This window comes from Brienomyrus brachyistius, chromosome 14 (assembly GCF_023856365.1).
Source record: "Brienomyrus brachyistius isolate T26 chromosome 14, BBRACH_0.4, whole genome shotgun sequence".
Taxonomy (NCBI): domain Eukaryota; kingdom Metazoa; phylum Chordata; class Actinopteri; order Osteoglossiformes; family Mormyridae; genus Brienomyrus; species Brienomyrus brachyistius.
Window position 1 is genome coordinate 21,093,585 of NC_064546.1, and position 13,017 is coordinate 21,106,601.

General features: G+C 37.7%; 1 protein-coding gene across 1 annotated transcript; it reads left to right on the forward strand.

The window, feature by feature from the left end:
• The first annotated feature begins 9,369 nt into the window (after positions 1-9,369).
• LOC125707736 (ALK and LTK ligand 2b-like) lies at positions 9,370-13,003 on the forward strand. The gene is made up of 6 exons (XM_048975033.1): positions 9,370-10,336; positions 10,775-11,092; positions 11,412-11,465; positions 11,557-11,637; positions 11,931-12,004; positions 12,864-13,003. Exons 2-5 carry the CDS (start codon positions 10,831-10,833, stop codon positions 11,993-11,995), a joined length of 462 nt encoding a protein of 153 aa, XP_048830990.1. The 5' UTR covers positions 9,370-10,336; positions 10,775-10,830; the 3' UTR covers positions 11,996-12,004; positions 12,864-13,003.
• The last annotated feature ends 14 nt before the right edge of the window (positions 13,004-13,017 follow it).

The window sequence follows — 13,017 nt, forward strand, 5'->3', positions numbered from 1 at the left end:
CTGTGCATCAGACGTTTATTGTTAAAATGGGAAATGGGAGGAACGTTGATCCTTATATAACATTATTTTGCTGAAGCATTTATGAGTAGTGAGTCAAGAATCACGTTATGATATATGAATGTGGGAAACAAAAGGATTTCGCCACACTAGCTGCCAGTACATTCTTGGACAGGCCAGCATCTCTGAGGAGATTTTAGAAAATATCTGAATCTGAAGGCAATGAGGGTTATGAAAGATTAGTTTAACCTTAAAGCTTATTGATCAGTTTTAGAAAATGACGCTAAAAGCGAGCTTAAGGTTTTCCAAGTTAGGGCAGCTTTCCAGCATGTCTTTTAAATTGGAACCATTTTATCTAGGCCTATTTTTTTGTTTGTCTTTTTTAACCAAATAAATGATTAGTATAGCTACAAATGTTCTTGTCGCTGTTTACATATAATGAGCAGATATCTTGCATTACAACCATTTAACAGAACGAAGCTTCCCAGCAGGTAGACATGCATACTTGGCTTGGGCTTGCCCACTCTGTTCTTTCCCATAGCATTTCCACCTTTCTTTTTTATTCCTTTATCTCATCTTCTCCCGCTCTCTCTGTCGCCTGGCTGAATTTCATATTCTTGTTTTTCTCAGTTTTACACGTCTCACTTTCGACCTTATTCCACGACAAAGTATGCCGAATGTGCACGTTTCAATACACTATAATATACTATAATATAGTATCGTGTGAAGATTTCTTAGCAATGAGCATCTTATGGTGTTCACTGCACTCTTATAATTAATAAACTGTAATTCTTATAAGATGTAGTATAGTTATATGTTTTGCTTAAGCAATTCAATAGCATTCTTTCACATTACTATATGATTCAATGTCTAAATTATGAGATTAGGTAACTGCATTTACTGCTCTCCTCCAGTAAGTACACAATGATCCATATCTGCCATATCAGTTTCTGAGATCTTCCGTTCTTAACCGTGTTTGTTTTATCAAAGCCTTTAGAACAAGATACAAATGGCAGACAGAAAGATAACAACCAGACAAAAAAAGAGAGATGTGTTTGGAAAGTGAATTTACACGACAGGATGGGAATAGAAGCTGAACATTAGATTGGTGGGTAACGCGGCCACTTCTGAGAGTGCGGCCTTCGCACATTGACTGCTGCTTCGTCAGTTACTCTGGTTTCCACCCGTATTCTGTTAATGGAAATTACTGAGTACTTTAGTTTTTGACTAAACAAAGGGGTGGATGTATATCAAAGTGCCCTATGATACATTGCTTGGCCATTTATATTACACTTCGTATCATACCTTCAGACATATATAATGCTATCCCACTAATATTAGCTATAATCATCCATCCATCTGTCCATCCATCCATCTATCCATCCATTTTCCTTTTATCCAGTACAGAGTCCAATTGGCCTTGTGCAGAGGGCACACACTCAGTAGGATGCCAGTCCATCACAGGGTATAGACACCCAATTACATTGCAGACACCAATCCAGATTTCCTTAGCCCATAGGAGGAAACTAGAATGAATAATTTTAAATAATCACATTGAAAAAGAACATAATAGTCTTGGTTATGTTGCTGTCTTACGTTTTTGATGGGTAATATTCATGAAGTCTTTACACTATTTTGTTGGAGGCAGAAATTATGTAGAAAATCTGAAGTTAATTAAATCGAGCTGCTTGCAGATGATGATGACCCTAGGGATAAGTAGGTAGAGGATGGATGGATGGATGGATGGATGGATGGATGGATGGATGGATGGATGGATGGATGGATGGATATTCAGATGATGGTTAGGATGATGATTTACTTGGGTTTCTTATCTTCTAAATCTTTGCCATATATGACCTCATATCCAGTCACCAGTCACAAACCTGGAGTTTAGCTGCTTCCTACTGTATTCTGTCTGAAGAACTGAGGGCAAAATTGGGCATCATTGGGCAAAATTCCTGGCAATAATGGTGTGATAGTTCAGGTCAAGTGTTTTTCATCTGTCTAGTCTGGCTTTGTGATAACAAAACCCTTTTTTAACTGGTCTCTTTGAGTCCCGTATTGTGACACACTGGTTGTTTGTAATTCTCCATCCTCGAACTATCCAGGGTGAGACAGGTAACCTGTCAGGGATAGAACCGGGTCAGACAGCCAGAGGACAGAGGAGAGCAGCGCACTGAGGGTTGCTATCAGAAGTCTGCACCTCTCTGTGTGTTTCCCCACCAGTGACTCACAAATAGCAATGCATGTCTGTACAGATTGCCAAGATTACCAAAGATTATCACTGGGAGGTAAAAAAAAAACAAAAAAAAAACACTGGCACACTAAAGAACTGTTGATACCAAAATAAGCTGCCCCAGAACGAAGGGAAAGGGGTATGTTTGGGAGGAAGCCAGTTTGTTAAGGAACACTGACAACACACAGTACAGATTGTCATTTGCGTTGCATCATCAATTTTCTTGCTGATACACTATGTATTGTAAGCTTATTTGCTTTAAAATATCCTTCTTGTTTGGCATTAAATATGTTTGAAAGGAATAAATTTAAACTTGTTCCAGCACAAAAGGACAAAAAAACAATAATATCTGTTTTTTAGCATGAAGATTCTGTTTTTTTTCTCTTGTAAAACTGAATTCCCCCGAGTGGGAAATGTTGGTCAACCGGCACATTTCACTCCCCGGATTTCATTCTGTTGAATGGGCTTTAAGGCACAGATGATCTATTGACTGCTTAAAAATTCTAGATTCCAATCTTATCGTTGCACCGGTAGACATGAGGGCTGCTTCATCTGAGAAGTTAAAGTGTTTTGGGAGAAGAGAAAATAGGAAATTAAGAATGCGCTCATGTCATTTGCATATGTTGCAACCGAGAATATTAAAAGAAGAGCCCAGACTTCATTATTTTATTTTGTTTAATTACTGTTACACTGCTTTGACGTTCTATCACAGGCCTATTAGAGACTCAGCTCCCAGCCAATCAGGAACACAGGAATACCAGGTTCAAGTGTGCTGGGAGCTGAGAGGAAGCAAAAATGTGGACTGTCCAGGGTTCCCCAAGGACTGGGTTGGGAATACTACCCTAGAGCACTGATCCTCAACTGGTGGATCATGACCATTTTCATGGATTTTGTGGTTAAAAAAACATGATTTTTATTTTTTATGTCAGCCTTTTTGTTTTCTGTAAGTGCATAGACATATTGTGCTACTGTTTCCGCACTACTTATGTTATATTAATTATTATTGGATGATACACTATTTATGTTATATTCACTATTACTGGATGATTATTTGGATTTTTTTTCAGGAAAGAAACATTTAGAATTTGGGTCATGATTTAACGACCCAGGATAAAACATGGATCCGGAGGCTAAGCCAATCGCTGCCCAAGAGCACTTTGGCACTTAAGGGCCTTGTTCAAGGGCCCAATGGAAATATGACTATACTGGCAAGGACTGAATAGGCAATGTTCCCATCACAGGCACAGAGGCTTAGCCTGACCAGCCACTCACTGCTCCAAATTGGATAATGGATGGAATATTTAGCATCGCATATTTAATGTATTGTTACAATGTTTGGCTCTATTTTCACACAATGATTAACAAGGACTTTTTGAAGTCAAATGCATATCAGAACTTAGTTAATAACTTCTGCATGTCATTTAGCAGATTCTCCATGGCCAGGGTCAAGACATTCCATACCTGAAAGTATAAAGTGTTCTCACTTTTGCATGATGGGAAGGTTTGAAAAGCTGCGAGTTTGTAAGTGGCTCACAGCCACTGAATGGACCACCAACAGAATGATTATGAAGAATTCACATACAACCTCAGTCTTTGGAACCGGAGAGCTCCGTGCCATGAATGCACAGAAAAAAAAACTGCAACAGAGGCAATGTGCATGCAGCGCAAACGAAAAGACGCTTCCTCTCAGAGTTCCGTACATATGCTTTACACCATGTTTCTTGTGCGGATAGTTCAGCAATACAGGATTCTCCTTTGCATAACACAGGAAACAATTCAATATTAAAGAAACCATCTGCCAAGGGAAAATATTTCATGTAATAGACTTTTCATATAACAAGGGTATAACAAAAGAATTTAAAAAAATGTCTTTTTCCAACAGATCTATCCATATAGTCAGTCCTTCTACATAGTGACTAATGTGTTCCTAAAAACCTGGGAGCTCACTAAAATTGCGTACGAAAACACACATATTCAATGGGAAAAAATAGGGTTAGGGAAATGCAACCCTAAAACTCAGTAACTTACGCCAAATGAAACGAATTAAATAAAAAAACAGTGATACCAGTGGCCAATAATGTAATTATAGTAATTTTTAATGAGACAATAATACTATATTAATAAATTATATCATGAAATCTCCAATTGGTCTTATGAGGCTCATGAGAATTGCTATAGTAACAGCCTCCAACGAGCGTGCTGAACTAACTACCATAGTGATGGCAAAAAGATGCTTCATGTACCATCTGCTGTATTTTGTGCTTTTCGCCCCATCTAGTGGAGACAGAAAACACAGCAAATGGTTCATGGAGCATCCTTTCAGCTATCATTAGTCGGGAGTAGTGATCCACAGCCACAGTACGGCCTGGCATGCACACAGCACAAATATAATGGATAATGTACGCGCAGGGGCACTGAAGGCGACATTGCTAAAGATACTCTACAAAAAGCAAATTTAAGTGAATTTTAAAAAACTGCGTTTTTTATATGACAATTTGTAATTTTTTTATATAATACAAGACTTTAATTTGTGCAATGTGTGGTTCTACAACAAGTTAAAGTTTAGATTTGAAATTATTATAAGTACTTGTGCGTTCCGAATTGTCGTGGGTGCCCTTGTCTTGTCATACAGTACGTGAACCTGAGCCAATTCTCGCTTGTCTTTCGCAATTGTGCAAATTACCCACCGTGCGTGTGCTTTACTATTTCAATCGTATGATTGAAATAAGGTCAGGTCAGGTGTCATAAACGTATCCTGTAGATGCAATGCATTCTGGAAATTTGCTCCTCTATTAGCGAAACTGCATGTTTTGTCTGCTGGAGGAAATCCATCTGGTGAGTGTGCAAACCCTCCCACACACACAGTGCCACAGGTTTCGGACCCCAAGCCCTCAAGGTGTGAGGCAGCTGCACCAATGAATGGACATGCTACAACCCCAGCACATCCATGTGCGAGAAAAATACAAAACTGAAAATTACCTCAGTTCTCTGGGAAAATATAAGCAAATTAAATAAATATGAATCAAGCCACAATTACTAACGAGTAGAAATGATTTTTGAGATTGACACAAAGTTAATGAATAAAAGTGTTAAACACAAACAAGTCTACAATTCAACCAGATAACTTGCTTAATTATTATGTTTAATATCGCTTAATCCAAAACAGGCAAACCTATAACTACAAACTTCTCAGAACACAAATATTGCTGCTAACAAAAATAACAACATGAAATATAATCACACTTGCTGTTCAGAATCCTCTGTGAATGAAAGGAACTTCTTCTTCTGTGTATCAGTTCCACCTGTTCATATGGTAGGAATTGTAAAAAGCGCAATCATCCAAGATTAGTATTTAATTACTCTGCCAGTACCTTCTTTGTCAAATTATACCTGCTAACATAAGTTTATTCAGTCAATAATAAATTTACTAAATAGGATCAGCGCTGGGGATGGACTATGGGATTATTGTAAAGGGATTATAATGTTGTAAAAAGTAGGTCAACGTTAACCCTTTGTTATCTTATCACTCCCACATAATACCTTGTCTTGAACAATTAAAACCCAGCAAAATTCATGGGAATAAAATTAGCTTGGTAACACTTTCTACGAATGCCAGATCGATAAGAATCTATGAACACATTCATAACACATAATAATTCATAATGCAATTTAAACATGGCTATAAATATTTATATAAAGGCATAATACATAATAGCCATGTTTATTCTGCATTATGACTGTCTGCTCTCATTTATAATGCACTATAGATACCTCTATAATGCAGTTCAAAGCATCCTTAATTCTTATACTGACCATTATATTGCTTTATGAAGGCATCTATAGTGTATTATAGATGAGCGCTTCACTGTAGTTTATGAAGTGCTATAATCAGCACTATAATGCCTGTCAAAAGAAATATTATGACTGTCAATAGAAGATGTTGTAATGCTTTATTAATTATTATACCAAGCATTACAATGCATTATAGATGCTCACTTAAAGTAAAGTGTTACCATTAGTTTCAGTAACTAAGCAATTTCTAATTTGTCTGTAATTTGCTAAAGGCTCTTCATACACGCGGCTGATCTGTGCAACAAAAATTAAACGCATTAGTCAGTAACATTAACTACTCTCCCAGCACTGTAATCCAACTTAGAATAATAAACACATGTAATTTACCCTCGTAAGAAATACGAAACACATTTTGTATTTAGATGTTTTGGGGCAGAAATTACTGGCTTTTTTTTTCTAAATCAAAGACATGGATGCATTCCCATTGAAGCGCACCAACAATCTCATGAAGGTTTCGGTATCTCCTTGAGCGATCAAAGTTGGGGTTTGTCGAGCCCCCTGTGAGGAAATGTGAGGGATGGTGCCAGCAGCGAGCAAAAGAGTCCGAAAAAACGACAGCCACGGGGTTCAGCCAAGGTGTGAACGCAAAAGTGGCGTCAAAGGCAGCAAAGAGGTTAAGCGGAGTTAGACTAGATGAAGGCAGAACTGCTGCGAGCCAAGTCAGATTAATTAAAAATATCCATATGCTTTGATGGACAGTGGCTGCTGCTCAATGAATCGCACCTGGGGCAGAGTGGAAAATGCTGGAATGGCGGTGAAGCAAGAAGCCTCGTGAGTGAGTGCCTTCAGGACGAGGATGATGGCCGGCACGTGGCAGTGACACAGCGAGAAGAGGAGGGGCAAGGCCTGACTTAAACATGAAGATGAAAGAGGGTTGGGAAGATGGAATGAAGAATACTACAATTCTGGGCTTACATGGATTCAAGCCTGGACTGGCTGTCTGTCATACCAGGCATTTTTCTGGTGGGACAACAGATACCGGGGCCAGTAAAATTCTTCATGACGACCCCTTGGTCTGCAAAATTTACCAAAGGGCTGTGAAAAACCCCAAAGTCCAAGGCCGAATTTTAATCTCAGTCCTGCCTGGGATAGATTTATGAGAAATGAGAAATGTAGCGTCTGAATGACCACAAAAGTACTCTCAAAATATCCTGTTATTTAATACATCTAACAGGGATAGGTCATTTCATTTATGTCATGCATCTTCAATTAAAATTATGCTTGGCCCTATAAATTCTTTATATATGGAGACATTAGATATTTAAACTGACTAAATTGTTGGGAATTGCCTGAAACACGGGAAGGAATACTCTACAGCCGTAAATTATACAGGATGGTGATAAAAGCAAAAATCCATAAATATTTAATGAAAGGATGGATTCTTACCCACACACAGCAACGTGCCCATTTATATGGATTTTATTAATTGAGAAGTCATGGTTTCAATACATGGTTGTAGAATCAATAAGAAATAGAGATAACAAGGAAGTATTGAGAATAAGAGGGACACACTTTTTTAGGCAATGCTTATGAGCATTGTGGGGGGGGGGGGGGTCATGTAATAGAATGTGTCCATGAAATTGCTAAATTACTTAATATTTGGCAATACAGGATGGGTGGCAACTTCACCAAAATTTCCATATCATTTTACATATTCAAGGCCCCCTATCAGATGCAGGGCCCCCTACCGGGGTATGCATGCCTCTACGACGCCCTGGGATGGAGTAATGCTTCGCAAGTTTATTCAGGTTGGCTATGCAGTAAGAGAAAATTCACTGGCAGTACGTGCAGGATGAATGATCGGGTCTTTTCCTTAGTTTAGTGTGTCATTTCACCTGAGCAAGCAGGAGGTGGAGGAAAGTAATCTGTGGTGGGAAAGCACCTGAATCTTCAAATGGTGGACCGGGTATAATGTGTGAAAAGCGGGACAAGAACACAAGAGGGATAGTACTCGAAGAATTCAGGAAAGTGAGAACAGGGAAGTGAGAATACTAGAGTATACATGTAGATATATCCTGTTCGTAGTGTTACAAAATGAACTGTGAACATTTCATTTTGCACAGTGCCACATTTTTCAAAGTGCAGCATGTATACCTATGCTCCATGATATAGAATTTATTTATTGAGTTCTGGAATCAGCTGAAGTGCCGCAGAATTATCACGTTTACCTCGACTGGCCCTTAGGGGGCAATGTAATTAGGAATATAGATTGTAGAGTTTGGCTCTGGGATGAATTTCCGTCTTTTTTTTCAGCAATAGTTACAGTGCGTACAATACAACGAGTTTCTGGTAGCAAAAGACGTAATACTGACTGTTTAATATGTAGGCCTACATTAGTTAAACGCTTTTTGTTGTTTTGATTATTTCGGTATGTGGCTGCAGTGTGATCAGCTTTGGAGTTATGATCTACATTTTAATATGATAAGGTCAGTCCAGCACCCAGCGATAAGATCTGTAATGTGAAATTATAATTTACAGATTTAAGTAAATTATAATTTAATTTCTCTTCCTTAACTATACAAGTCTGTAGTCCACTTTTTAAATCAAGACATAGAAATGCAAAATTGATTGGGAATAAATGCTAATCATAGATCACTGGTACTGTTAAACCCGCATACATATCCGGTTTGAGATAGTGAGTACACGGAGAAGTTCAAACACGCGAAAGATTTAAAACTACATCTACCATCTCTGTGGTTACTGCATTATTTCCAGAAGTATTAAACCAATATCTTTGACTTAATGAAACATTCAGTAAAGTTTACGGATTGTTTTACCAAAATACTACTTCAGCCATGTTATCTGTTAGACAAACTTCTAATCTGAAACACAGATGTGTGCGCTATCCTTTCAGCACCGAGTTTCAACCAGTCACCAAAATGATTTTCACGTGGGCTAATTATTTTAGTTTAATGCAATAACAACAAATACAACATCCTAATGCTACTTCAGTTTGCATCTTACATGAGAGAAAAACATTTTTCTATAATGTAGGCCTATCATAAAAACAAGAAAAGCCATACAAAGGCTAATATAAAACCAGTGAGGGTTATTACGTCTTATGATCATTTCTTTGAATACAATTTCTTTAAATAGATTGATCAAACAGATTTATAATCCATTACGAGACTACAAATTCTTAATTTAATTCGCTAAGCGGCGATGTTGAGCCCAAAATGTTGCTCCTAGATATTCTTTGTAATGTAATAATTACACGTGTAATAATAGATGATTGGCTATATTTAATCCAGATCTGATTATGATTAGCTAAGGAAATTGTGCTAAAAGCTACATAGTACCGTTCGAGTACATTACCGCGAACTGAGGGTAGAAGAGGAGGAGGAAGTAAAAGAGGAGTCAATTACACCATGATTTTTTTCTGTTCTTAAAGGGAGTGGTGTACAAATTAAACGAAACCAATATTGGCAGAAGAAGCCTTTTGATGTTCTTCTCAGTCCGGTTTGTACAGAATGAAATCTGCTGTGAATACTCCTGCAAAGAAGCTGGTTTTCTCTTCCCCCGTCTGCAACAGATAAATGCGGTACTTACCATAATTGCTTATAATTATATTTTCTGTTCGGATTTCCAGGCATTGCACTGAAAATGTAAGTGAAACATGAATCGATTGAAGCATCCTTACAGGAAAATTAAGAGATAAACGACCATTTAACCTCGCGTGCTTTCGTAAATGCTCGTGACACATACGGATTCCCGTTTAGGGGGGCAAAAAAGTTCCTGGTAAACACGCATCTTTGCCACCTTATGGAACTGACGAAAAACCGGAGAAAATAAAAAAATATTTATTTCTGTTCGGGCGGAATGGACTGATGATCGGGAAAATAAAATGAATTTTTCAGCAAGCGTTCTTATCACCATTCTAATTAAAGACATGCCGGGGTAATCCACAAGGGACAGGTCCTTACGTCTGCGACGGAATAAAAAGTAAGCTAACCCAATAGACCTGAGACAAACTTCATCAAGACACCTACTGGGAAAAAAAGAAAAAAAACTTTTCGGGGAGCTTTTATCAATTTCCACCCACTTTCGAGTCGATTCAACAAGCCGATGACAGCAAGTGCATTCTATAAAGATATATAAGAAGCCGTCGGTCCTAGTGCTGTCGTGCATTGAGGCTATCTTGGAAATACCTGCGGATAAGGACGGGCTCCCACGACCGGACCGATTTAGTCACTTTAACACTTATAATCCCTGAACGCGCTGAGAATAAGGCTGCAACGAAGAGACACACAGGTAATTTTTACACTTTCTCAGTATGTTATATTTCCGCAGCCTCGGTTATGCTTGGAGGTCGATGCGAACAAGTATTTCGCGTTAGCGTGATTTTAAAGTTAATTATTGGACTTTATGAGTGTCATAGCTCTGCGTTATAGGATTCTGTAACATGTTTAACATGACAGGATGCGTGTTTTTCTTTTAATTTTTTACAGGCAATTCGATATATAATTATTTTTCAGCTTTCTCTGAAAAACTTAGGTTAGATACAGAAACAAGCAACGAGTAAGAAAGAGTATTAGTAAAAAGTGCGTTTTTGCATTCATTACAGTGATTACGTCTGCAGGTGCATTTAAAGATGCATTATATTTACATGGGAAATGTCTGAATAGATTATAAAAGGGTTGGTTTGATACCAAGAACACTCCTGGTCGTAAGAATATTTTTGTGTTGCAGGGTTATAAGAAAGGACGTGGGTCAGCGAGGCTCTGATTTCTCAGATTTCAGTAGCGATGAGTGCACTGCGTACACCTGTCTTTATGGGACTCGTACTGTTGATCTTCACTGCCGGATACTGCAAGCAGAGTACTGGTCGCATAGACGCCAAGGACGACGTAAGCTTATTTCATATGATAATGGACAGAGTAACGCAAATGAAGGAGAGGCAGGCGGAGGACAGCCCCAAGTCACAATACTCCACGAAAAGACCTGACCATTCAATTGATGCAAGGGATATACAAGATTACAAAACGAATCATAATGCTCAAAGTGTTGGTAGGTGCTCAACATTTATCTCTGTAAACATTACATAAAACAGCATGCGGTAAAACAGCATTTAAAGATGTTTGATGTTATTGCAAAACATTATTTTTCACTCTACAATCAATTTAAATAACGCAAATACCGAATCAGAAGTTTACTATTGTAAATCCATTGTTGGACAACAAATTCAAGCCCCTGTGACATGTATGCGTTTGAGGGGATTAAAATAAGCATTTTGAGTGTTATGTATACAAACGCCGTTATAATATACACCTCTTGGCGATCTCATTGACCCTGAATGCTAATGTGTTTTGCACTGTTTTCTCGCCAGAGGTCTTTCCTAGGGATCTAAGGCAGAAGGAAAAGTTTTTAAAACACTTAACCGGTAAGACGTTCCCGTGTGACTATAGTGCATGTGTGTATATGCGTATATGCGTGATAGCACCGAATGAAACTGTGTCTCCTTCCTCTTTTAGGGCCCCTCTACTTTAGTCCAAGGTGTAGTAAACACTTTTACAGGCTATATCATACGACCAGGGACTGTACAGTACCAGCATGTAAGTGTTACCACAATACATCACGCTGCAGTGACAATGTAAAGCCTTGCTATAATCAGTGATCTGTTTAACACGTGTCGATTGGGGTTTAAAAAGAGGTTGTAAAACGGTCTTTTATTGGCACTGATGTGTAGAATCCAAGACTATTCCTTTTTACACATTTCTAATTTATATTACACGAAACCATTTATTTAAATATTAATGCTATACTCGATCATGATTTATGCATAATCCCTTGCGATGTAATGTGTCTTTTTCCAGTTCAGATACGAATGATCGCTGTACTTTTTCAGATTACAAAAGATGTGCAAGACTACTCACGAGCCTAGCGGGAAGTCAGAGATGTATGGATGGTTAAATCTGGCAAGTAAGAAACACTTTTTGGTTATTACCAAATATTTTCTTTTAAACCTCCACTTCCAAAGTTTGCCTTTGGATGAAAATGTATTACAAATACCTTAAAAAGAAACAAATTGTTTAAATGACATTACACCATATATTTAAAGAAGTTACATTATAACTTAGATCACTGATAGAAAATTCTGTATAGACTTTTGCGTTTTTCAAGAATTTTGACTGATAGTATAAATAACTAAAATATCAAAATTATAATCCAATTTATACTCTACGCTAAAGACACTAGTGCCCTGAGAAGTAAAGCACTTCATTTGATTTTATTTGTATCTTCCTGTTAGATCAAAGAATGTAGTGCTGTTAAATATGTATTTTGGCTAGGTTACAGAACTACATAACATAACAAAACTGGCAAATATCGAGCGCCAAGTCTGACCATATTGGGCATCTTCCAGATACGCTGCACCCATCTTGTGATAAAATGCTATCCAGGTCATGTGGCCATTCATATTGCATTATACATGTCAGTGTATGTCAGTGATGATGGGGAACTGCTGGTTCAGGGTAAATCCCTCATTATGAGCTTTGGGTAGAGGAGTAGGATCCATATTTCAGTCCTATTTCTACCATATATAAAAATGGTATTTCTACTGTGAATGAATAATCCACGTGAATAATCTGTATCATAATAACTAATGCATAATGCTGTATTGTCATAAATAAATATTATATATACTGATATAGATTATATCATCCATCTATGTATTATGCCGCTAGTCAACCTGCTAAGGAGTGCCGTGTTTTTTATAGTATGTTCAATGAAATGCAGGGAAACATTGTAACATTGAACGTTGTGTTTTTATCTCCCTCAGTTTTAACCACACAGACACAGAGAACCAAGAATGTGCCTTGGACAACAACAGGGAAAATTTATTTCAAAATATTAATATTTCTCATCCATCGTTACCAACAAAAATATATATTTTTGCAATGGAAAGAACTATGTGGACAGAGTGATTCATAAGC

Excerpts from the sequence above, each read along its gene's own strand:
- LOC125707736 (XM_048975033.1), top strand. The coding sequence starts at position 10,831 with ATGAGTGCACTGCGTACACCTGTCTTTATGGGACTCGTACTGTTGATC. Across the intron at positions 11,093-11,411 it reads TCATAATGCTCAAAGTGTTG|AGGTCTTTCCTAGGGATCTA; the intron begins GTAGGTGCTCAA and ends TTTTCTCGCCAG. Across the intron at positions 11,466-11,556 it reads GTTTTTAAAACACTTAACCG|GGCCCCTCTACTTTAGTCCA; the intron begins GTAAGACGTTCC and ends TTCCTCTTTTAG.